Source organism: Pleurodeles waltl, chromosome 2_2 (genome assembly GCF_031143425.1).
Source record: "Pleurodeles waltl isolate 20211129_DDA chromosome 2_2, aPleWal1.hap1.20221129, whole genome shotgun sequence".
NCBI lineage: Eukaryota > Metazoa > Chordata > Amphibia > Caudata > Salamandridae > Pleurodeles > Pleurodeles waltl.
In genome coordinates, this window is record NC_090439.1 from 509,533,529 (window position 1) to 509,560,932 (window position 27,404).

The 27,404-nt window shown below is 42.2% G+C and overlaps 1 protein-coding gene across 1 annotated transcript in view; it reads left to right on the plus strand.

Annotated features, from left to right (window-relative positions):
- The window catches only part of RMC1 (regulator of MON1-CCZ1), a 219,715-nt gene that overhangs the window by 116,288 nt on the left and 76,023 nt on the right, over positions 1–27,404 (plus strand). Inside the window, exons 11-14 of the mRNA XM_069220023.1 lie at positions 7,528–7,572; positions 14,263–14,316; positions 21,593–21,721; positions 26,011–26,117. Coding sequence (XP_069076124.1) covers positions 7,528–7,572; positions 14,263–14,316; positions 21,593–21,721; positions 26,011–26,117 — 335 coding nt within the window. The remainder of the gene's footprint in view (positions 1–7,527; positions 7,573–14,262; positions 14,317–21,592; positions 21,722–26,010; positions 26,118–27,404) is intronic.

Genomic DNA, 27,404 nt, shown 5'->3' on the forward strand with positions numbered 1-27,404 from the left:
TTTCCTGTGCCTCTTGTCCTTCGTCTTTGCAGCTGTCTGGACCATTGTTCCAGGCTCCAGATGCCCTTGACTTCCTTCCTGGGCAGCCATGGACCTTGTGGTCATGCAGACCCACTCAGGCAAACCTAACATCTCCAGGTGGGATCTGAGCTCTACCTCCTTCGAGTCAGTATGCTCAAGATCATTGCCCTACAGGCATGGCAGGACTCACAGCTACTTTCAGACACTCAAAGGGAACCAGAGCCCCCAGCAGGTGACTCTCACGATTGTCAGCGACTATGACCTAGTGGAATGTATTAGGGACTGTCTGCTCTGCTGACACCAGCTGATCTTGACAGTAGTCATACTTGCTCCTGTGTCATGCAGAGCCTCGACCCTTTGCCCATCAATGGTGACCCACTGCCTATAATTTGAAGTATTTTCTGGCATGTGGGCATTAGGCACCATCTCTCTTTCTCCCAGGGACACTAGGGAAACCTTTGTCTGATCCACGCATCGTCCCCGTGGCGTCTGAAAACCCCGCAACCCGGAGAGGATCCACGACTAAGCACTGTAAATCGACGCACAGCCATTCCTGCTTGAAAACTAAACAACACGTCGCCGTGTGCGGTCCAAGAAATCGGTGCACACCCTTTTGTTTCCACGCTTCTCCTCCTCTGCGGTTCTTTGTGGAGATTTTTCACGCAAACCAGGTACTTTGTGCTTGAAAGAGACTTTGTTTGCTTTTAAAAGACTTAAGACACTTTATATCACTTTTCAGTGATATCCCAACATATACTTATTGCGTTTTAATCATTTTGACCTGCATTTATCCAGATAAATATTATATATTTTTCTAAACACTTTGTGGTGTAGTTTTGTGGTGCTAAATGGTGTTATTGTATGAATTATTGCACAAATACTTTACACATCGCCTTCTAATATAAGCCTGACTGCTCAGTGCCAAGCTACCAGAGAGTGGGTACAGGATAATTTGGATTGTGTGTGACTTACCCTGACTAGAGTAAGTGTCCTTGCTTGGCCAGGGGGTAACCTGACTGCCAACCAAAGACCCCATTTCTAACAACGAGAATATCATCTTTCCTGTGGGTTTAAAAGCTGCTATGAGCGTGAGGAATATGCTTCCTTGGCCACCAATCTGAGGCCCAAGGGTAGCTGATAGCTCTGGGATTAAACATATTTGCACCCAGAAGGTCTCTAATTGCCTTTGAGGTAGAAGGCTGTTGTTGATCATTATTGAGTAAATTGGTCTCTTGCGGATCAAAGAAATGTTTATCCAGTTGTAAATCATCATAAAGATGTTTACCTGGATTGCAGGAGTTTTTTTCCATCTTTTGTGCCATTAGGGACACTCTTTCTAATTGTGTCCCATAGGACACCCTTTCCTATTGTAGCAACAAAATGGTCTCTCCTGCTTAGTGTTCTGTTAAGGACTCCATGCACCAAGTCTCCTTGAACCATAGAGTCCTCTCTTACAAGGTGTTTTCTTTTTTGACACCTTACCTCCCTTTTTAATAATTACAGGGGAATCCTCTTCTAAAGCTGAGAAACAGTCCTCCTCTGAAGGAGTAGCTCTCTTCCATTTGAAAAAAATGGCTTCTACTACCTCTTTAAGGGAAGATTTAAACTCCCTGTCAAAATATCTTTTAAATAAGCCCTCACTGAGGCAGGAGGAAGGGCTACCTGAGAGGGCATATCATCTGTCATAGTGAAGGTGTTTTGGTAAGAAAAAGGATATAGTCCTTTCCTTCCTTCTCTTAAGGGTTAATTTCTGATTCTCTCCCTGCTTTTGTTTTTATATAAAGATCCCATAAAAAGATACAGTTTCCCCTCCACTGGGGCAGCGAACCGCGGTTACTTGTAACTGCTAGAGTCACGTCATCATGGCAGTGCTATTTGTGTGGTGACGGGATAATTGAAAGAAAAGCCCACTACAAAATTACAGCTTCTTTTTAGTCCTCTTTTGATTGTCGGTACGCGTTGCGCTTCTGACTGAGGACTTTCATTGAGGGAGAGGGGCAGGTGTCTGGAAGTAACTGCACTTTCCCCTTTTGTTTTGTTGGTCAGAAGAAGCATGCACCGTCTGCTCCTCTGAATCCGAAGCCACCACCCGTGCCTCCCATTTTGAAGCCTGCACAGTATAGATGTAGCGCTCTCATCCAAATCAGCAAGTCTCATCCCAAGCCTGTCCAGTGGTTGGCCAAGAAAGCAGATTAGAAAATCGCTGTTTAGCATTAAGAGCCATGAGAGGTTGAGGTCAAAATGATTATTTTAAAAACACTACATACTACAAGAACTTAAAGAAAAAAGCGAGGAACCTGACCATGAATTGTAGGGGAAAGAACACAGGAAAAACACCTACTATAAGTAAGTAAATGTTATAAAAGAAACAAAATAAGTAAATATACATGGAAGAACAGCATTATATTTGATAGGAGCAGCCAATTAAAGAGGAATGTGATTATGTGACAAGGACTTATATACTCTGTTTAAGGAGTCCAACTTGGAATATATGTTTTATGATGTAATAGATGTTCTTTAAAGGGCTGCATGTTAGGGCAGCAATAAAAAGATTAAGTATAGTGGTAGTGGTAGCCTCTGGTCTTGTAATGAAATTTAAAAAAGATAAGAAAGCTGTTTGGTCATAAATACACTCAAAAATAAACGCTGACAAGCTTTACCAGTACAGTTTTCCAGAATCCCTCATGACCAAGGGCAGAGCCGTGTGCCTGACCAGTTGAGTATAACTGAGTTCCAAGTACATATTGAACCAGACTGCTACAATCTTCCATTCTAAGACTGTCTGGGTCAGGACACCTGCTGGAAACACATCTGTACTGACATGTATGAAGGCAAGTTAAACCTTCTGTGAAAGAAAACACTGGACTTCACTCTTCAGATGAGAGCCAGCCTGGAGGAGACCACAGCCCAGTTACCTGTTGAGGACTTTTAGGATCTAAAGTGATGTCTGTGCCACTTCAGGATACCGAGCTACAACATATCTTTACATTACGCAGAGGAAAAGTTGTTCTCTACCTACTTTGTGGTTGGTGAGCATGCTTAATCTCTGACCTGCCTCCACTTTCTACTAGACCAAACCGATAGCTTCGACTGCATCTGGTCCTCATTTGTAGTAACTAACCCCTCCACTCTGAGCTACCCAGGGATATCACCCTCCGGCCCCACGTTCTCCAAACCGCTTTGCCGTGATCCCTTCCCTATTTCAATGTGCACATCACTGCCCGCTCAGTTTTAATATCCAAGCAAAAATCTGTTTCCCCCCACCGACTGCAGAAAGGGACGTTTGGCCCAGCTTTGGTTCTCCACCTATAATTCTATTCTGGACTTGAATACACCTGTATATCTATGGAATTATGCCACTGATTCTAGTCAAAAGTTATGTTTGTAATTTAGATATGACACTAGTTGTTTATCTTGTCAAATAATATGCAGCTTACTTTACAATGTGATCATTTTGCTAATAAAGAAATATTGATTTAACAAATGAATGGTCCCCTAGTTGTAGCCACTTGGCTGGGGAAATTTTGAGAGGTAACCAGGCAAGGCTGCACAGATTTGGGTCAGGAACCATTGATCATGTGGAAATGATCCAAATGATTCCAAAGATGTAGCCTTTGAAGCCACAGTCTCTTATTGCCAGCTCTGTCGTGGCTGGTGGAGTCCATGCCCCTTAGTCTGTAGGCACTGCATGCTGTAAGAATATCTATCTGCAGCCAGTGGTTTTAAAGTTACAGGACCTATAAACAACATCTTCACTTTAGAGGGACTTGTTTGAATGGGCACCAGAACCATCTTTGTTTCCCCAAAGATAATCCTTTTGAGTAAGCAGACTTCTGTGACCCTTATACTCCTATTGGGCATTGGATGCAACCCTTGCAAAAAAAAAACCTTTACAGTGACTGGACCTATCAGGTATTTGAGCCAGCACTTGGTGACACCTTTCATAGGTGTGACTCGGGGTAATTCTCTGGGTCTAGAGAGATTTCATAGGAAGTATACAGAAACATTGTAGAACTCTTATACACCCATAGCACATATTTTAGTCAGTACTAATAGGAAAATACAACAGGTCTTGGAAGGGTATCAACCCAATTTGGTGTCTATAGAGTAGAAGCAGTAAAATTGATGATTGAAGTATGTGCTTTTGACTATTGAGACTGTGCCTTGTGTCCCTAGACTGCAGACCTGAGGATCGGGAACACGCTTTATTGAATCAGACTCCATTGTAGGGATCTACAGTGCTTTTTGCATTGGTACTAGAATAGTATTTGCAGTCTGATTTTAGACTTCTAAGGAGCTAAAGAGTTCTGCTCTTCTTTGGTAAAGCACCAACAGGACATTTGATTACCAAGGGATGTAGGAGGCTGGCCTGGTTTGTAGTGGGTACCTAAGGTACTTACACCTTATACCAGGTCCAGTTATCCCTTATTAGTGAAATGTAGTCAGTGTCTAGAAGCCAGATTCTCTAGGGGTAGTGTGGATGAGCAGCCAAGGCCTAACTAGGAGACATGCGAAGCTCATGCAATACCACTGTATGCAACCAGTACTCACACATATGAAAGAAAATACTCAGTGTTCCAAAAATAAAGGTACTTTATTTTGGTGACACAAATGCCAAAAATACCATAGAAGCCATGCTCCCTTAGGAGGTAAGTAATACACAAATTATATACACTAGTATGCAGAAATAGCTGTAAATACAGTTCGAAAACAGTGCAATAGTGAAAATCACAATAGTTAGGAACCACTGGTGAGGAACAAGTCAATATTGCACCCAAGAAGACAGATGCGGGTTCCTGGTTGGTGTACAAGATGTCCCACGCCGGTTGGATGAATGCAGTCTTGTTTGCGTTGCTGGATTCCGCCAACAAGCCTTGGCACACGCAAAGCACGCTGTTAGCAGAAAATGGCGCTCCCCGGCACCAGGAGGGACCTGATGGACTCTACCCAGCAGGGTGAGTCAACGGGGGCTCTCGGCAACTTCAGAAAGCCCTCGGAAGACCAGGCAGCACGCTCAGGAGTCCCACAGCACGATGGCAAGGAAGGTGCAAAAGGAGGCCTATGCAGCACTACACAAAGGAATGCCATGCAGCTGGAGAACCACTCAGGAAGCTGTGCATCGCAGGATAGAGTGCTGGGGGCCAGAGCTGCATGGTGCATGAAGAACTTCGTGATAGGATGCCAACAAGCCTTGGCAACTGCAAAACATTTGCTGCATGGGGTAATGTCTTGCGTGAGGAGGCAAGCTCTTACCTCCACCAAAGTTGGACAGTAGGAAGTCAGGACCGTTGGGACCACTTCAGTCCACCACCTGTGTTGTTGGATCCACTCACTTCTTCATGAGAGAGAGACCTACACCACCGGTCGTCGCTGCAGAGTGGTGCCTGCTGAGAAGGGACTCCTTCACTTCAAGGGCGATTCCTTCGTTCTTATGGTGGAGGCTGAAGACAGGCAGTCCTCGGAGGATGCACGACCTGGAAACAGTTGCAGTTGCTGGCAGGAGCTGAAGATACAATGTTGCAGAAGTCGTCTTTGCTTATTTGTTGCAGTTTGTAGAGTTCCTGGAGGATCCAGGTGCAGTTTCTTCGGTAAGAAGGTGAAGTAAAGGATGCAGAGGATTTCTGTTGGAGTCTTGCAATCCGATTGTGAAAAACCACCCAAGAGAGAGACCCTAAATAGCTCTGAAAGGGGGATTGGTCAGCTACACAGGTAAGCACCGATCAGGGGACGGCTCTGACGTCACCTGCTGGCAGCGGCCACTCAGATGCTCCCAGAGTGCCCTGACAACTTGGAATCCAAGATGGCAAAACCCAGGGACCCTCTGGAGGATCTCTGAGCACCACCCCTGGGGTGGTGATGGACAGGGGAGTGGTCACTCCCCTTTCCTTTGTCCAGTTTCACGCTGAGGGTCTGGGGGTCCCTGGGGGTCCCTGAACCGGTGTAGACTGGATTAGGCAAGGAGGGCAACATCTGTGCCCTTCAAAGCATTTCCAGAGGCTCTCGGAGGCATGGGCCTGTAACACCTATTTCCAAAGGGAGAAGGTGTAACACCCTTCTTCCAAAGGAAATCCTTTGTTCTGCCTTCCTGGGCTCTAGCTGCTAGAGCAACAGGAGGGCAGAAACCTGCCTGTGAGGTGGCAGCAGCTGGGGCTGCCTGGAAAACCCCATAAGGCTGTACTGGCAGTACTGGGGGGTCCTCTAAGGAGCCCACAGAGTGCATGGAATCATACAACCAATGCTAGCAAAAGCCTTGGGGTTTGATTTCAAAATGCTTGATACCAAACAGGGCCATATTCAGAGTTATCATTGTGAAGCTGGACATAAGTAGTGAACTATGTCCAGTGCATGCGTATAATGGTGTCCCCACACTCACGCAGTCTGGGAAAATGGTACTGGAGGTTGTGGGGGCACCTCTGCTAATGCAGGGGTGTCGTCACACACAGGTACTCTGCACCCTGCCTTCAGGGCTGGAAGGCCTGCAATAAGGGTGACTTATACGTGACCTGATTCCGTGTAAATGGCAGTGAGAGGGTGCATGTACCATTTCACACAGGCTGCAATGGCTGTCCTGCAGAAGCATTTGCATGGCCTCCCTATGGGTAGCAAAAGAAATGCTGCAGCCTATAGGGATCCCCTGGAACCCCAATGCCCTGGGTACCTAGGTACCATATACTAGGGACTTATAAGGGGGGACCTATATGGCAATTTTGGGTGACATCCTGAGTTACCAGTATGCAATGACAACATTTAGAGGAGAGAGAGCATAATCACTGGGGTGCTGGTTAGCAGGATCCCTGTCAACACTGTCAAACATACTGACATCAGGCAGACATTGGGGGTAACATGCCAAAACTAGGGTACTTTCCTACAAGGGATATTATGTTTTATAGTGGCTAGCCCACATCACCTCCTTGAGGAAGCGTTTGACTCATTCCGGGTAGCGAGGCAGAGCATTCCAAGTCCTAAGGAGATAATTACTTGGTAATCCTGTTTGGGGTCCAAACGTTTGGTTAGTCCTGGACACCAGTGGCAGATGACTCCATTTGTCATAATGGGAACCCAATAACCTCATTGCCCTGAGCCACTTGGACTATGTTTCTTGCACATTCTAACAAATAGAACTTATAAATTAAAAAAGAAAGCAGGGCTGCTTGCTGTTACCACATACGGCTGCTACATGTGAGCTGTACATTCAGTGGTTGAATAAGTTGCTTTTATTCATGATCTTAATATTAAATAGCCTAGTGTGGCATGCCAGCATTATATAAATCACAAGCAGCTTTTAAGTAGTATATTTCTAGAAACTAGTCAACCATTTAGGGAGAGGTTGAATAGACCTAACAGAAATGTCAATAAGCTGCTTAATTGGGACTGCTCTCCTCTGGAGAGAAGTTGCACTATTGAAATGAGATTATGAATCCAATGGCTAAAAGTTGAGACAGTGATTTGTCTTTTATTTTCAAATGTACATATTACTTGTGTATTTATATTTTTGTGTGTGTACAGGTCCTGCATCTGTAACCAGCCAGTCACCTGTTCCCTGCAAACTATGTATCCTTTATTCACTTTTCAAAAATGTTTTATGCATTGGTGTAAATGTAGAGATTTGGTAAATGAAATGTTGAATTATTATTGTAAGTTTTTTGTTTGACATATGAATTAGGTTTAGAAATTTAGCAAGAGTAAAAAGAGTAGGAAGCTGTCCTGCAGCTGCACACCAAGCTACATAAATCTAGATTAAATAAGAGCTTTCAACCCGCCTAACTCTATGCCCATCCGTTATCAGACACTTAAGGAAGTATAAGTGGAAATATTACTTTTTCTCTGCTGCCTGTGAACCCCATTTAATCTAACAGAATTATTTGCTATTAATTCAAGGAATACCCACAACACCTTTTGAAATAAATCCTTTCTAGTCAACAATAGGTATTCAGGTTAAGGTTGCCAAACATAAATCCATTGTTTTCTCCCATTGTTTACATTGTGTCACATGTTTAAAATGTCTGGCAATCTCCAGTGCCATTGTGTTAGTGGCAGCACTTTTATCCCCTTTCCAGGGACTACAATCGCTAAGTTCATGGCCATTAGACAACGCCATATTTTCAGATCAATCTGCATCATGTGTCTCGAACTAAGGTCTCCCTGTCCCAGCTACTGAGCCCAGGTTAAGTCTGAAATCAGCTAGCCATCAACAGCACATATTACTTCCTTTCAAAATTAAGATACTTTGGGCACCTTTCCTGATCATGGATCGTATCCCCTAAACCACTACTCTAGCACTCTGCAGACGTGTTGGGGAGCAAAGGTTTCAATTTCACAAGTGTGAAATATCAGTCATATCATAGGGTGCCTCTTTAGTTTGAATACAACTTGGACTTGTTGCTGTACCTTTCCAGAAAGAGTTCAGTTTGCTTTCACTGATGACACTATCTAGTGCCCATTCCCCAATTTTCTAATGCATTGTCATTTGGGGTCTTTCTGGGAACTCTTTACTGTCTTGTGGATCCTCACACCTTAGTTAAATATGCCCTCTTCACATTCATTCTGGATAATTGCATAATATAATCATTAGATGATAATTTGATTAACATCATGTGGAATAAAGGCTGCAAGAGAAATAAACAAAGGAGGCCAAATCAGTGTTAACATGACATATTTATTCCCTTGATCTATTGTCTTTTAATGGGGGATTATACACAGTGGTACATATATAACAGGTAATCCTAATATGGTCCAACATTTACACCTAGAAGTTCTGGTAATATCATAAACCACAAGGCTGCGTGGTTTGCAAACCCCAGATTGACATTATAGGATCACATTGCACATGCTACCTGTTAAGTATTATATATTTAATTTGTCATGTTTCTTTTGCTTCAAAAAGTAGTTTTCTTCAAAGTACAGCTAAAGATGGGCATGGACTAGAATAAGAATGCTTAGATTTAGGTTTTGTTTACATTTCATGAGAAAATTGATTTAAATTGACATGTGAGGCATACTTATGGAGTTGCCGTATAGTTTGTTGATTTCACACAAAAAAATTATATTAGCTAAGATGGAGGAAAATCATACTGCAGGAGGATGTGCCTCATGACTATAGTTTTTGCCATGTAATTTAGATAATCTTACCATATAATTTTGTCTTTCATGTATATTATACTAGTAGCCCTGCACTGGTAAAGCTTTGCCTGGTGGTTTGGAGGCTGTCAATATGATGATGAAACCCAAATTTCACAGAGAACTGTGAAAAATACTTTTCATATTTCACTAAAATATGGTTTTGTATACCTCTGGGTAAGGTAGAATAACCATAACTTGTGTACCGTCATGCATTGTTGATGACTTTACGAATGACTTCACATATGACTTCACTCATGAAATAGTAAACCGGATCATTGATGACATCACTAATGGGCCTCACTGACAGTATTCATGAGACTGCTGTTGTTAGTGTTGATACTTATAATGGTGTGAATAATGAATTTTGATATTTAAAAAATAATTGATATGAGTTAAATCTTTTTAGGCATTGTGATTACGCAGAATTTCCCGATTAAGAAGGGAACCGGTCAGGATTGCCCACTCGCACCTCCTGTTTTTGCATTGGCCATGGAGCCATTGGCATATCTGCTATACACAAGGGGTCTTGAGTGGGGGTTAAAAGTTACTAATAGATGGTATATCATATTTGTATGTGCCGATAATGCACTGGTTTATTTCTGTAATGATCCCACAATCTGATACTATTAATGAATTGTTTGAATGAGTTTCGGGGGATATTGGGTCTTCGAATGAACTGGGATAAGTTGTGCCTGTTCCCTCTCTCTGACGCTCAATCTAGATTGGTGCCTAACATAGTGGTGCAGTGGCATTTTGATACCTTTAAATATTTGTGAGTGGATGTTTATCATGATGAATGGGATATAGTAGAAGGCGATTTGGGGTGAGCACTTACTATGGCAAGATGTTTATTCTCCTTTTGGTGTTCCCTACCTCTTTCTCCTGTTGGCCTAGTGGCTAGCTCTAAAATGCTAGTCCTGTCTAGGTTGTGATACTGTTTGCTGTAGTTCTAGTGGTGCTCATGCAGGCCTTTTATATGGAATTGAGATCACTGCTGATCGCAGTCATATAGGGTATGGAGCGTCGTCTGGTCAGTAGATCAAAACTGTATGCCCCCTTAGCGGAAGTTGGGATGTGCGCCCGAATTATGAGCTTTACTATGCCACGATCCAGCATCAGTGGCTGAGTCGCTGGTTTTCCAATAAAGGCAGTACTGAGAAGGATGTTAACTCAAGATTAGCAGACACCGAAATATTTTGATGGCTCATGAACAGAGGTAGGATAAACACTCCCATCAGTTTGCTTATGATGGTGACGAAGTAGTTTAGGAACACCTACATTCAACCAAAAGCTAGACAGATCTCTTAATAGCCATAGTTACCATTGTGATCATTGCCCAACTGCTTTTGGCTCACAATTCATTACAACATACATCCTTGGGTGGAGGTGAGAACTCGTAGCTGGGGGAACTTTTGTTATAACTGAGTTCTGACTTCTTTTGAGGAATTAAGATAAATGTATGAATTGAGGTCTGGAAACACTTAACTTTGATATGGGACACTGCCCATAAAGAACCCAATATCTCTCTTGGGTTGCAGGTAGCCCTAAAACATTGGCATGGATGTAAAACAATCATAGTACTTTATACAGCATTGTTATAGGTACAGGATGTTTCTGTACACCATCTTAAAAGATGGTGGGAAACCCATTTAAACTTTACTTTAATGGCTGAAATGTTTGTTTAGTATGAAGACCGCCTCAAAAAATGCCATGTTGAAGTGCACTCAGTTTAACCACCTTCACTGGACACATGTATCAGGCTGCTTCCAATGAGTGCCTGAGTCGTGCTGAGACAAATGCCGATTTCTGCCCTATGGTTTGGTATTAATCTGAGTTGTCCAGATTTTTGAATGAGGTAGTGCAATATCTGACTGAAGTAACTGGCAGACTGATACCCAAGTAGATGGCACTTTGCTGGGTCTATTGACTGTCACGATAAAGACTAAACACATTTGGGAATTCCACTTAGTCCTGGTCCTGGTGTAACGTTACATAGATATGGTTTGGGAGGCTCCTGTAGCGCCACAATTCTGGGACTGGTTGTGAGATCTCATGAAATGGATGTATGCAGAAATGGGTGTGCTTTCCATGGTGAATGCAGAAGATACAAGCAGGGTTCAGTATGATGCATGGTACATGTACCTAGAGGCCAAATCCGATGCACGCCCCCCTTGTGAACAATATTATATGAAAGAGAATTGAACTTGGTGTTACCACTGATAAATGATTTGTTGTTAGGCTTGAACAACAGGAGGGGTTGGAATAATAGCAGCAGGGTATGTTTGTAGACAGACTGGGCAGACAACTGAATGGGGGACACAATGCTACTGTACTCGGGTGGTTTACTTACCTATTTTCTCCTGGTTTGACGCTTGTTGAGTAAACTTGGAATAAGAGTCCTTTAGGAAATAATAGTAAAATCTTTTTTCATAATGTTTTTTTTTTGGATCTACTGATTTGGAAAATTATTTTTAAAAAGTAATACATTTTTATTGTTTACATGCTGTATTGTAATAATTCTTCTAAGTTATAGATCAGTTACATCGTTCTAGGTTGCACTTTTTAGAAGTGGTCGTTGAGTTTGTGTTTTTGTATTTGAATGGTGATTCATTTGTTTTATTGTGATATTTGATAACTGTTACAGCTTAATTTAGTCAGACATTCTTTAGGTTTATATTGATCAATGAATGTGTGGTCCTATGATACTGGCGTAGTATTTATATTACAAGGGAATGTTTCTAATTCATGTAAGGTGTGTTGCAATATGGGATTTGTGTTATATTTTTTAAAGCTGTTGTGTTGTGTGATATGGTGGTTGTTTTATGTCATGATTGTGCATGTGTGGTATCTGAGATAGTAGGCTTATTTCCATGTTGTTTATTTTATAGTAGTTTATGACATTTGGAGTCTTTCTTAATAGGGTATACAAAGTTATTTTTTATATGATTTTAGTGTTTTAATGTGTGAAATAGTTAAGTTTCTTTAGGAATGGATGCAGTATTATTGCATGGTGTATCCATAAGAAAGTTATATGGATTATTAACTCTGCAATGAGTGTTTAATTAGGTGTAACAGTATTTGAAGTGAGACACTTAATAAATATTAATCTGTTTACAAGGGAAATGAGCGGACTATTGGTACCGAAGAATTATTGGTAACGAAGAATTATTGGTACCAAAGAATGATTTCATCAGCTTTGTCGTTTACCATATGTGAAGTAATTCGTTGTGCACGACTGGAGAGTGAATGATGGATATTTTTTTTTAACCATAATAGTGTATTTCAATAGTTTTCAGATTTGTTTGAAATCATACCTTCACTTTGTGTTTTTAAATGAATTTTTGAGATCTTTTAAAACCTATGTTAAAGTGTTATAACCAAAACGTAACCATAACATCGCTTATTTAAAGGGTTCATGAACCCTTGCTGCCATCTAGATCCATGTTAGACCTTTTGGCAAGGTCCACAGACTTTACCTGTGAGCAGTTAGATTAACTACATAGACCTGCGCTTGTCTGTTACGGGCAATCAACCGACTCAGGTGCATGACCATTGGTAAGGAATTGGACAAAGGGCCTAGGTTTCAAACAGGCCCTGTCTTTTCCTTTTAAAATTATTTAAGAATGTTTTAAGGGTTTGTGTATCCTGGTGTAGGGTTTGTGAACCCTTGCTGATTCTGAACCCATGTTGGACCTTGTGCAAGGTCTATGGACATGGTCCTGAGTCATGAACCCCATGGGATGGCTAACAAGGGCCCAAGACGTCAGCCATGGGTTTGTGAACCAACCGAGGCTGTGAAACCTGTCGCAGAATAGGTAATATTTTTTCATTTTGCCTTCAAAGGAAGGGGAGAGAGCTATTTGGGCCCCACCATGTAAGCCAAGAGGTCAGATGATGCTATAACTGCTCCTGTTTGCGTTTTTTAACTCATTTCAGGACTATGGGACCGAGTCTTGAATCATGTAACAATAACTGCACCATTGATATCAAGTTGTGGCCTGTGAATCGGAGATCTCCAGGTCCATGGCTCTGATTTTTCATTGACAGACCCAGAAGGGATAAGAGAAAGATCTCCCTTGTCCATTCAAGTTTGTTCCTTTTTTTAAATATGGATGTGCAGCTGGTTTGCAAACATGGATTTGCAGTCCACTATGGATTAAAAGTTCAGATATTGCTGTATTTTTTAACCCTTTCAAGCACCCTCAAAAACATGAATGCTAACTTTGGAAACTACTGAGTGGTCTCAGTTTAAACCAAGCAAAGGCACCTCTGGAGTAATGTTCTACTTCCATGCCAAGTTTGCTTTAAGTCTGTTCCCCCATGTTCTGCTTTGGAGATCAAAGAATCCTAAGCTGTTGATATGGGAAATGTTGCTTTTTTGCACATCCACTCTTTTATTTTTTTATTTTTTGTCCTCTGCTTGGTGGATCTGCAAATAAACTTACATATCAAACCCAAATTGAATGAACTAATTTTATGGGAAAGCTTCAAGCAGGTTTGAATGACAATGCCAAGGTTCTTAAGAAAACAAAAATGTGTTTTCAGTGGAAAGTTTTATACATATATCCACACAATATTAAATAGTCCACCTTTTTCGTTTGTTGTTGCAAGTTGTAATATACATTGTGCTGGGAATTTTCCACAGCTAAAAGTCTGTTTGGTAAAAATAGGTGACTTAAAACAAGGGCAGTCTTGCTAAATAACTAGGGTCTGTGTTGGTGCCCTCTTACGTAACGGTTACCTTTTCCTAATTTTAAGCTCTATAAGGACTTATGGAAATTCATACCAGCAGTCATTGGTACATTTCACTGTTAAGATTGTTCAGCTGTATAGAGTGGGTATCACCACTGGGAATATAATGTAGAACTTACCTGTAGGGTCACTATGCTACACAATCTGTTCTTTTGTTTGATAAGTTTTAAGCTTTCCATACAGTCTTGTGTTCATATTTTCTTGACTGTTCTTCCTGCATGGCCCTGCATGAAGATGATTCATCCCAAAAACAGTGGCGCAATTTGGCAAAAAGTATTGTCCAACATAATATGAATAGTCTAACTTTGGAGAATACAATTTGTGATTTTTATTTTTTTTCAAGAGAAGATTTTCCTTAACTCACTGCAGATTCTTCATCCTGGATTGTCTTTCAGCCAGATATTATCATCAGTGCCAGCGAAGGTATGTTTTTGGGAAGCAGCAAACCTTCAATTGAAGGAATGGAATTATTAAAATTTTCTGATTAGGCCCTCATTAGCGGCTTCTCCAGATAAAGGGTCCATTTGATGTCAACTAATGCCTTTGCAAATCTGGTCCTTTATAGCCATTGCCATGATTAACTTAAAGTTGCATAAATAATTTTCTCCAGTATTCAAAGAACTCAGCTGCAATAATTAATCTTCGTATGTTTAAGTGGTATAGATGGAAAATAACGTGTGCAAAATGCCGTGTGTCTCATATTAACAAGTGTGGTTAAACATTAGTATTAATACTGGACCATACCAATACATTTTAATGGCATGTTTTATTTTTATTAAGCAAACACCAGCATGCTGTCTTGGCATATGGACCAAGACACTGGAATGACTTTCCTTTTTGCCCAAGACTTCTTCCTTCGGTGGTTCAGTTCAGTAAAAGGACTAAACACCCACCTCTAAACAATGTTTCAACCATCATAAATTGCATATATTTCCTTTCCCTCTTTACTCCATGGTCGTACTGTTTATCTTCTGTGTTTGTGTTCCTGGTTCTCACTGGAAACATTCTAGCATGTTTCTTTGTCTTCATGTGATGACTATATAACCTGTTGCTTTGTACAGTGCCTCACTGCCCTCCGGGTGAGAGAGTGGGGAGGGTTGAGGGGTAAATTAACCCCTTAGGTATACCTTTAATCATTTTTTTAAACAATATTCAGCTCAGGATGGCATATTGTACCAACTATGCTTGAGGAACTGAAGTCTAACCGTATCTTGGCTGTATTTATTCATTTTGGTGGACTTGTCATGACGCATGTAATGCTGTGTTATTAGTATTTATAGAAGGTTCTTTGTGCTTCATAAATTGCAAATTTTGCATGGGAAGATGAGTTTTACCAGGCTATCATTAGAGCATTGAGGATTCAGTTTGTTTGCCCTCTCTTCTACAATGTCTCCTACCGGCCTAAGTGTAATATGGTGCTATGAATTCCACTTCCATTTTCCTGCCATATGTCTTACTCCTCTTCAATGGTTCAATGTGTTTTTTGACAGAAAGTAAAATCAAATCAAATCCCTGATGAGCTTTGGTTTCTTAACAAGTAAATATTGGTATCTTAAGGATTGAAAATTTGCAATAAGGGATGGACATACATGTTGCTCTAGTCTGTCATGCCCGAGGAAGAACTGAGTTACTTTGGAATCACAAAGCACCCCTATTAGCACGCTAGTTCATTGCTGACCAAAATCTCTGGAAAATGAGGAATCTAAGGTTAAAGTATCCACCAGAAAGATTGTTAATAAGTAGTGTAATCATAGCCCAAAGTAATCATAGAGAACTTTGTGTTTAAACTATTTAAACTTTAAAAAAACTTGTGGTGAAAAGTGCCTTTTTGAATATATAAATGTTAACCCTCTTCACTGCTTCATAGAATACTTACTCTTCGGTATCAAGTTTGAAGTCCTAAGTGCTCTATCTTCCTTTAGATAACACCTTAACCCTGGTTTTATGATTGCTTTGACAATCAAAGTTTGCGTGTGGGTTCGTTCTCCTTTTTTCTGAAAAGAATATTTTATTGTGAGATTAGGTTTTGTAAATAGAAGAAATTTAGATAACCCATGAAGTTTAATTGTATCCCACCTGTCTATTATGTTCTCATAATTCTGATTCAGATAACATACTTGCAGCTCAAAGTAACCCCTCTCCCCCCTGACTGACGACCCTGGGACAGGAGGTTTATCACTTTCATAATTTGGCAAGGAGGTCACGCACAGATTCAAAGACTACCCTCTAAGATTTAGATGGGCACAGAAAGTTTTTGCATGTGTGCTGGGACCACATGCCAATCCATGTCTCGTTCATTGGCTGATTCAAGGAGCTTTCATACAAGACAACAAGCGCACCACAAGCGAAACAAGTCCAGCTTCTTTCCTTGACATTGATTCCACTTTCTAGGAGCTGTTCTGAATACAGTGGAGTCTTCTCTGTATCAACCAGAATTTGTTGCTGTAGTTCCTAAGTTTCACAAGATAGAAATCACATTTAAATATGTCATGATCCGACATTGGTGCTTGAGCTTAAGACTCTTCAATTATGCCTGAACAACCAAGAATTCAAAACTTGGAGGAAGTGATGGTTTCTCACACAACCTTCCTCTCTATCGATGGGCAGAAAAGACTTGCGGAAAGTGTCTCCTAAAAAGTAGTAAATGCAGATGCAGTGTATGTTCTCAGGTAACACTAAGGGATCTCTGAGGCATCACTGTACCTCTGTGTTCAGGAATTACTTGCCGGGTTCAGACTGTTTTTGGTTAAACCTTATAAATTCTGATTATGTAGAACAGCATCCCAGCCGTTCCCACATGTGGAGGGAGGAAATGTGTCATACTGTCTTCAATAAGACCTAGGTTGTGCGAGAAAGACCAAGTCAGTAGGGTGCTTCTCCAAATAAGACTTGTCGGCGTGCAGCAAGACTTCATGAATATAGTGTTCCAGGACTGGATTAGGCCATACGGGGTGGCTCTTGTTGAGGTCCCAGAGCAATCAAGAAGCTATTGGACATCAATAGTAGCAATTAATGGTGCTTACCTCTCACATCTTGGGTTCAGAAAACAGGGGCCCTCCACTGACTGGATGACCAAGCCCTCCTTTTTTTTTTTTTTACTTGACTTGACTTTGTCTTTCAAGATAGCAGGGTTGAACAGTCAAAGTTCACTTCCAGAGCTGGTGTAGGGTTACTTAAACAGAATATCCCCCTAATAATAATTTCACTGATTTCTTTAAAAATTGACTTTATTTATAGACAAGTACATTATTCAGCTGTTAAAATAGAAATAGTCATAAAAACAGAAGTGCTGGTCACAGAAATATAGAAGTGCAGGTACTCGCTCTTTATAGTACCTGTTTGCTCCTAATAAGTGCTGGTACTCTTCCATTAAATGTATTGCAGCAGTGCTGAGAAGCGCAGGTACTCTCCCTTTAAAATTAAAGAAGTGCCGGTACTCCGTACCGGAGAGTACCTGCCCATTAAAAGCACTGTCTGTCTCTGTTTCACAGACACTGTGGCGCAGTCAGGATCTGCCGCGCCGATACAAAATGTGCAAACGTAAATAGGATTATTTCTAGGGCATTCAGAAAGCAGTACTTCTTACAAATATGCCTCTGCTTGAGCCCCTCTTGCCCTGTGAAAAGGCGCGCATGTTATTCCATCTAAAGTGAGCGTGTTCGTGGTGTCTGTCGCAGTGGTGTGAGGAACTGTTGTGGAGGTTTGGATCCCCAGCCGCGCGTGCACGAGGGAATGTTCCCTGCGAGGCTAGCAGTCCTTCACCACTGCGCATTGGGGGTAACTATGGACTTCTAAGACCTCATTCACGGGTTCACGTGGATTTTAATTCTAACAACGAGGAACACATTTGTGAATCTTTTGCATGAAGTATGTGATTATTTAAGATGACCAGAAACCGCAGCCGCAAAAGAGAAGTAGCTTCAAGAAAGCGCCCTCGCCAAGCAATACTCACTTCCCAGAAAGATCACAGTTTACAAGAGCGCTGAACCCAGAGGGGGCTTTCAAAATGGTTTAAAAATAACAACAAGCGGCCCGGGTCCGTGTACACTGAAAATATTGTGCGGCCATAGTTGCAGTGCATGAAATACAAATAGATAAGTGCAGGTACACGTTATGAGTACATGTTTCCAACTGATTAGTGCAATTGGTCCACACCCACTAAGGGGGTCATTCTAACCCTGGCGGTCCGAGACCGCCAGGGCTCAAATGACTGAAGCACCGCCAACAGGCTGGCGGTGCTTCATAGCCCATTCCGACCGCGGTCGGAAAACCGGGTCCGGCGGTTTCCCGCCGGATTTCCCCCGGCTGGGCGAATCCTCCATGGCGGCGCTGTAAGCAGCGCCGCCATGGGGATTCTCACCCCCTTCCCGCCAGCCTGTTTCTGGCGGTTTTTACCGCCAGGAACAGGCTGGCGGGAACGGGTGTCCTGGGGGCCCCTGCACTGCCCATGCCACTGGCATGGGCAGTGCAGGGGCCCCCTAACAGGGCCCCAGCCTGCTTTTCACTGTCTGCGTAGCAGACAGTGAAAAGCGCGACGGGTGCAACTGCACCCGCCGCACACCTGCAACACCGCCGACTCCATTCGGAGCCAGCTTCTGTGTTGCAGGCCGCCTTCCCGCTGGGCCGGCGGGCGCTAACAATGTTAGCGCCCGCCGGCCCAGCGGGAAAGTCGGAATGGCCCCAGCGGTCTTTTGACTGCGGAGAGGCCATATGGCGGTTCCCGCCTGGCGGGCGGCGACCGCTGCCCGCCAGAGTAGGAATCAGGCCCTAAGTGCCTGCGACCACCCATGGATTTCAGTCAGTCAGGGATCATATGGGATTTGATATGTCAGATAGGTCCGAGTCATTGTCTCTCAGTCAGTTAGGCATAGAGTGGCCGTGAGGCTATGGCAGCTGCGCTTCAGTCTGTCAGACATACCTAGTGGCTGTATTACATCCGGCAGCTGGGCCTCATTCACCATCAGTAAATTAAAAACACCTGGCAACCCAACACTTGCTGTATCCGTCCTTCATTCAACTTCAGTTAATAAGGCCAACCAGGTGGATGTAAACCTTAAGCAACTGTGCTGCTTTCATTCTGCTGGGTGGCCATCTTCCTGTCTACTCATTCCTTTGTTGCACTTCCGAGTCCGTCTACTTCTTGAAGTTCCCAGACAGAAATAACCTCAAAGTTGAACGTTCTCTCCTGGATCCATTCAGGATCCCCCATAATTTCTGCATGAAAGTTCGCTTCTAAGATGTTCAAGTTTCCAGAGTAGTTTTTTGGGGTAGCATTTCTGTACCATGTCATTGTGGGCTCTGTTACATTTGGCAACTCCAGATTTCAGTGTTTAGAGCACCTTTGAGTTCTCCATGTGAGCGAGTCATTGTGACTTTTCATATGGCCAGGGTTCTTAGTTACCCTCCTTTAGCCTCATCTTTACCTCATAGCTGCAGTGGATCACTTGGTATTTTGTGCCATGTCTTGCTGGTGGGTTCTGCCACGCAAGACCCCTAAGCTGCTGCATAAGGAAGGGCTGCAAACATTTGGGCAAGTATAGAGAAACCTTGGTGGAATAGGATCCAAGTAAGGTCTGTGTGGAAGTTTACATGCTCTCAAAGGTGTACATACAGCATAAAGCAAACTGATTTCCATCTTCCTAGTCTCTTTGATGGTATCTTCAGAGAGCCCTTCTGTGGATCCCCCGATCCTAAAGAAACCTTAGCGTCTGCATGGCGGGAAGCAATTTAGACTGGTAGGTTGTCAATGGGAAGTGTCCTTGCAAAGAAGCAGATAGTCATCGCTCTTTTCCGTATCTCTCGGGTGTCAAGTTAGCAAACTCACTAGATGATATTTGTTGCTAACTCTCAATCTGATTAGTTTTCTGTTCCCTTTTCGAAATGCGAACTCTGACATTCTGTGAGATTTTCCCTGGAGGCACCCGCTAAAGCCCCGACCCTCCAATTCTTGACTAGGGCAGAGAAATGAGGTAATGGGATTCCAGTGCAATCAATCAGATTGGAAACACTTGGACAAATGCTACTTCTCTGCTCGAAATCAATATTTTCAGGCCTGCATTTGCATATGAATCTGCAGTTGTAAATAAACTCAGTGTAAGTTGTTTACAAAATTTTATTAGTCCTTCTTTTATGTCCTCGTTTTTAGCAGTAAGTATACTTTTATTTTAATTTGAGCAAAAACGTGAAAATGTATACAAATATTCTACATAGCATTACATTTTACATTAATTTAGGCACTATTGGTTAAAATAAGTATATCTGGTTTATAATGGAAGCCAGAGCTTTTGGCTTTGCAAATGGTTGTTATTGTCTACTACAACCAACAGACCTGTAATTAAAATGGTTCACAATCTGGAAAACTGACCATTGAGGCGTCTTTGCTCTATTAATTAGCGGGTTAGAAAATACTCAGCCCTATTCTTCAACAGAACCTCAAAGGTGACTCTTATTGCCAGAGAAGCTACCAACTGAACGCAGTATAAATGGATCTTTTCTTACATAGTCCTTCATTTCCGGGGTGGTCCGTTGAAAATCAAGTTCAGCTAGTTCCAAAAAGCCTTGCTATTGCAAGTGCATCATCTTTTAAATTTGGAAACACCAGCACAAACTAGCTATTGAGACCCACCCACCTGAATATATATATATATATATAATATGTATGTATATATATGTTGGTCCATTTCTTCAAAAATATGTGGAAAATACCCTGTTCGGTATGATTAATCCATGCGAAATGGTTTAACACTAACTAGTTTATTTTAAATTTGAGATGTATATTTGAATTAGGTTTTTTTACAATGTCCTCTGCTTTCCCTTGTTGCTTTCTTCATTATTTGAAGTCATTTAGTTGGCATTTGTGTGACATTTTGCCAGGTAATGTGTTCATCTTGAATTATTGTCTGAAATTTACATATTTCAGTTTCAATTCTGGCTACTTTACTCAAAGTAATCATTTGTTTTCTTTTTAATGTAATATATTGAAGTGTCTACAGTGTAATACAAAATGTAAGACTGCCACAGTTGTTTTCTGTTCCAAAGCTGAGCTGAAGTGCAGCACAAACTGAAGCCCTGGAGAAGGTGCTCAGAGGAGCCACCATGCCATTGGAGTAGGGGGAGCGGGAGAAGTCAGACCAGTGGACTACCCTTCAGTGTTTCCTTTCACTGCCTAGTGTTCAATTCGAAGCCAGAACCGCACGCTAGAGATGAAAACCGTATTGACAGGCAATAGTGGTTCACCAGCGTGGATGTATTCTGAAGCAACCCCGCTATGAGGGTGGTCTTTAAAACTCTAATTCAGTTCCATCAAGTTAAACTACAATTATAACAGACCACCTATTTGCCTATTTCTACCTGTCAGTAGGTCTAACAAAATGGCTGCGTTAAAAAGACATATATGGCCTAAATATTCAGTTCAATTTCCGCAGTGGTTTTTCATACCCTCCCACGGAGATAGTGTAATAGTCTCCACCATGTAATTCTGCTAAAAATCCCCAGTCTGGAGAGAACTATTGTAAGACGTAAGTAATGTTTTCTTGTGCTTTGAAAGTGAGAGGGGGTATTTTTCTACATTGGCAGCATCTGGCTGTATCCCTTCGAAGGAAAAGAATGTGCTGCAGCTGTGCTATTACAGGGGTGGGAAGAAAGCAGTATATTAATTTAGAATGAGTTTGTAATGTTTAATATATCTTCTTTTACCTAGGTTATCTGTGGTTTCTACAGGTAAAACTACAGCCGGTGGTAAATTTATTGCCTGACAAAGGAGTGCTAATGGATTTTCTTATTCAGCGGAAAGACTGCAAAATGGTCATTTTATCGGTGTGCTCTCAAAGTAAGTTTACATTTCATGTTTGTTGCTGTTTTGAACCCCATTCTTAAAATCCAAAGTATTGGTACAAATCATGTTTTCATTACATTTACTGTTGATTTTCACAAAACAGAAAATCAGAAAAATGCACCAAACCTGTAATCTTGTACACCGAGTAGTTTTATTGACAAAAAACATTGCAATTGATATAAAAGGAATATATTAGTTCATTCCTTGCAAAGAGAGACTTTCACAGGGTAACCTTTTAGGGTGCTCCCAGACACAAAAAAACTCAATCAAAGAGGCTGTTATCTGCATACCAACAATTTTCACAATGGATGACATCTGATGCATCAGGTGTTTATGGAACACAGAAGGTTTTGCACGCTGATTACCATCTTGCTGCTTTCCCCATTCTTTACAGTAGTATTTATCATACATACACACATACTGTTTCTTACAGACCCTGCCTGACAACAGCCTGCATTGGGTGTACACCATGTAGTGCTACTGTTCTAGAATGGTTGTCTAGGCAGCCAACATGTACAGCACTGAATGGGATGTAGCACAATTCCCATTCCTGAGCATGATGATGTTATAATTAGAGATCCACTTGTGGGTAGCTTAATATCTGGTAGTTGGTGTATGTAGTCACACATTGCAAGACATGTTCTGGTTGTGCCCTAAATTGGTGAGTCTAGATAAAATACTCATTTTTACACTGGTCACTTCAAGTTGTCCTTCTGGGTCTTGACTCCAATGCGTCATGGCGTCTGACTTTGAGTGTTGTGAAATGGGGCCTACTGGCAGTGGAGAAACCAGCTGCTGCAATAGAGTGACTGTTGGACTTTTTTGCTTATGCAGGGTCATCCCCAATCTTTTTGCAGCCTGCCTCCTATTTTATCTGACCTGTTGCTGTTGTTTTTTTTTGTTTTTGTTTTTTTAACTCTGAGCACTTTACCACTGATAAACCAGTGCTAAAGTGCATATGCTCTCTGTGTGAAATTGTATGTAATTGGCTTATCCATGATTGGCATATTTGATTTGCTAGTAAGTCTCTAGTACAGCGCACTAGAGTTGCCAGGGCCTGTAAATCAAATGCTACTAGTGGGCCTGCAGCACTGGTTGTGCCACCCACATAAGTAGCTCTGTAATCATGTCTCAGACCTGCCACTGCAGTGTCTGTGTGTGCAGTTTTAACTGTAAATTCGACTTGGCAAGTGTACCCTCTTGCCAGGGCTAAACCTTCCCTTTCCTTACATGTTAGGCACCCCTAAGGTAGGCCCTAGGTAGCCTCAAAGGCAGGGTGCAGTGTATGGTTAAGGTAGGACATATAGTAATGTGTTTTATATGTCCGGACAGTGAAATATTGCTAAATTCGTTTATCACTGTTGCAAGGCCTGTCCATCTCATAGGGTAACATGGGGCTGCTTTTAAATATGATTAAAGTGTAGATTCCCTTTGGAAGCTGATGGACATGTGGAGTTTGGGGTCTCTGAGCTTACAATCTAAAAATACATCTTTTAGTAAGGTTGATTTTAAGATTGTGTGTTTGAAAATGCCACTTTTAGAAAGTGAGCATTTTCTTGCTTATACCATTTCTGTGACTCTGCCTGTTTGTGGATTCCCTGTCTGGGTCAGTTTGACAGTTTGGCTGGTTGCACCTCACACTAGACAGTGACACAAAGGGAGCTGGGATGTAGTCTGCATTTCCTGATGAGCCATCTGTGCTAGGAGGGCAGGGAGGAGTGGTCACTTACACCTGGAAGGGCTGTGCCTGTCCTCACACAATGCAGTCTCTGACCCCCTGGTGAGTGTCTGGAGCCTGGCCCGGGCAAGGCAGGATTTCACATTCAAAAGAGACTTTAACTATAAAGTAGGCCTACTTCAAAGGAGAAATTGGGTATAAGAAGGGCACCCAAAACCACAGACTTTAGAACACTTCTGGAAACAAGAGGAACCTCTGCCTGGAGAAGAGCTGAGGAAGACGAGCTGCCCTGCCTGTGGCTGAAATCTCCAAGGGCTTGATTTAGAGCTTGCCTCCTGTTGTTTGAAGTCTCAGGGACAGCAAAGACTTCTCTCTACCAGCACCTGGAGTCTCTGGAGAGACTCCTGTTCTGACAAGTGGTGCCCTATCCAGTCCCTGAGCCCTTGAAAGGAAAAGCTGGTGGAAATTCAAGGAAATCCACTTTGGACGACTCCGGATCGACGCCGCTGCTGAATCCGGTGACGCCGCTGGCAACCGACTCCATGATCTTTGCTGGAACACGACGACCTTCGCAGGCCTGACATCGCTGCAGCCCCGCCGAAGTCTGCAACTCCGTGGAAGTCGCTGCACCACGTCGTGACCGACACCGCTTGAAGTGCACGGATTCAGCGTTTCGCACAGACGCCGCGATCCCCGACTTCGCGCATCGGTTTGTTTTCACTCTTCACCAAAGGTACTGTACCTGGGGGTCTATGCGACTCCGTGTCCGGCGCCGCTGGTGTCAGATTGTTGGGAACAACTCCATCACGACGCCGTGTTAACACCTCATCAAAGCATTTTGTGTTTCTAAGCGCTATTTTTGAGTTTAATCTTTAAAAATTCATACCTTGACTTCTGTATGTCAGAGTTTTTTTGTTTTATGTCTTGTTTTGTTTAGATAAATATTTCCTATTTTTCTAAGCTGGTGTTGTTTCATTTTGTAGTGTTTTCATTAAGTTACTGTGTGTGTTGGTACAAATACTTTACACCTAGTACTCTGAAGTTAAGCCTACTGCTCTGCCAAGCTACCAAGGGGGGGTAAGCAGGGGTTAGCAGAGGGTGATTCTCTTTTACCCTGACTAGAGTGAGGGCCCTTGCTTGAACAGGGGGTAACCTGACTGTCAACCAAAGACCCCATTTCTAACAGTGACCAACTACTTTTAGTCATGGGGCATAGCTATCTGTAGTGCAGCTGACGCAATGGCAGTGAGGTCCAGGGGTGGGGACAATCTGCGCTGCGTTAGCTGCAGTTATTTTAGAGGCTGCCTTCTTAGAATTCTTGAGGCACAGAGTCTGCCTAGTGTGTACCTTTGTGTTTACTCTTTGGGGAGGGTGGAACAGGGAGGTGTATGGAGGAAATAGAAGATAAGTGAGAAATGGAGGAGTGAAAAGGGATGAAAAAATTAGATTATAGGTACAAAGTAGAGAGGGAGAAGAATCTATAACAGAATGGTAAATAAGGTAAGGATCAGACAGAAAGGGTAAAGGGGTAAGGACCAAGGGTGGCTCCTCCATAAGGAAGCGGCAGCTGCAAAACCTCTCAAAGAAAGCAATAATATACTATGTTTATTATTGTTTTCTTTGAAAGGGGCGGGGTCACAGGGGTGAAGTGCACTGAGGGGAGAGTGCACAGCACTCCCCCTCACTGCGCATGTATGTTTGGCTGGCCATCTCGGGCCGTCCAAACACATGCGCACAGGGCTCGCTCCAGCGCAGCAACATGGTTGCTGGGCTGGAGAGAGCCTGCACCCTGGCAGTTTTTGTCTTATTTAATTTATTTTTCATATCCTCCCTCTCCCCCTCTCTGTGCGAAAATGAGATAGGAATAAAGATGTGAGAGAGAAGGAACACAGGTAGAATGAGGAACTTGAGACCTGTGAGCAGGGGTGCGCCTATCATTAGTGCAGCATAAGCACTGACACCAAAGTTCAAGGGATACAACTGTTCCGTTACACCCCAGTTTTGTACTTATTATAATACAAACTGTTGGGGTATTTTCCTTGCTGCTAATAGGGCTCTCGACCCAAACTACACAACTGGTTTTGAGCCACTCCTCAATATATTTAGGAAACTCATGAACAAAGAGCTAAAGAGTGCTAAATAGTTTACCTGCAGTAAAAGCCCAACTAATCATTGTGGGACAAAAGACTAATGACAAAGTGAAACTGTGTTTGTGCAGGGTTGCTTCCTGGGGAGTGTGTAAATTCTGTAATAGGGCGACACAGAAAAGGATCTGGTGATTACTGAGTATGTTCTTTGCTGCTCTGGACTCGGATCGGGTATTCATGGGATACATGGGGGACGCAGGGGCAATAGAAAAAATAAGAGGGTCCTGGGTCTTATTTGAAAGAGAGAAGGGTGGGAAGTCAAACTGAGTTTTATATTCTTCCATTTTAAAAACTGATAAAAAAACAAGTTAAACTTCAGACCATTATGACATCAATGGCCATCGGTTTCCCATTAAAATTGCGTTCAATGTTATGCATTGGTTTAAGTGATAAATTGAATGTTAAGAGTGTTCCTTTGTAGCCTTTTCTCACCATGTTACAAACATTGTCTTTTACAGTGTTAAGTGGACCGAGCAGAGGGCCGTTATCTGTTATTGCCACTGTGTTTGACAAACTGAATTTTGAATATAAAAAATACCTGGAAGCGGAGCAGAGCTACACTGGGGTGAGGTGCCCATCTTTTCTTTCATAAGTTGAAAAAAACCTGCATAAAGGTGTTCATTAGCAGTGTTGAAGTGCAAGGTAGTCTACCAGCCCAGTTAAAGTACCATAAATTATTGCACTATTATTATAGCCATACGCTCCCTTTCGTAAACATTGGGGCCTTGGTCTGAACTGATGGCTAATCAGTGTTGTCACGGTCCTATGAAATGTCACAACGTTGCACACAGTCACAGATGTAAAGATCTCCTAGGGAAAGACTTTTACATTTTTTTTCTATTTTAGGTCCGCCGTTAGAAAAGGCCTTTTTACTTTTACCAAAATGTCTTCCGTCAGCCTTCTTCACCAATTGGCCTTTAATTATGTCATTCACATTTTATTCTATCAATTACAATATTCAGCTTGGGGCAGTGGGTCAGCCCAGTTCAGTCATTTGGTAACTTCACAGTGCGTGACTGCATTCTGTTCTTTCACATGGAGCACATCCGCACACAATAGTTTCTTCTAGGTGTACTGTGGCAGTATGTGCTTTTTGAGAACAATAACATGTTTTCTTTTAGCCAGTGGTTTTTATATTTTATATTTTTAGAATGGTTGGAGCCTGGTGGCTTCCACCAACAAGAAGTTTGCAAACAGTACGGCAAAACATATATTGACAAAGCCAAAAGGTTGGTGGCCACCACCAGGTCTACTGGGTTTGCCAATGCTTGTTTGAAACACCACTAATTTGATCAGAGGGATTTCTTGCAGCTGTGCAGAAAGGAATGCAGCTAGAGAGTAAACATCTTGTGTGTCCTTCAATCTGCTCACTGTGTTCTGCATCTTCAGCACTGTTGGGATGAACCTTCGGTAGACTGTTCCTGAGCATCTTTGGACGTGTTTGAGTCAATGAGACCTCATAGATGTGCATCCTGAGCCATCCAATACGTACTGAAGTTGGGTCATAAAGAGCTGCTAATTTATTTGGTTGAATGGAGGTTCTTGGACTAAATATTACTTAACATAAATTGTAATCGTATGATATGGTATTCAACTCACCTGTTGCACATTTTTAGGGAGCCATTTGTTTAGGCTAACCTTCATTGGCATTGATGGAAAGAAGTGACTATCAGATGGCACAAACTCTTGAATACCTCTGCCAATACAGGTCAGCTTAGCAGTATTTTGCGTATCAAATAATGGAATATCACATGCTTCATGGACCTTTTTAAAAGAAACCTAGACTGAGTCATTAGGGTTTTAACAATAAAAATATATAAAATATATCTTTAGGAAATAACAATTACTACAA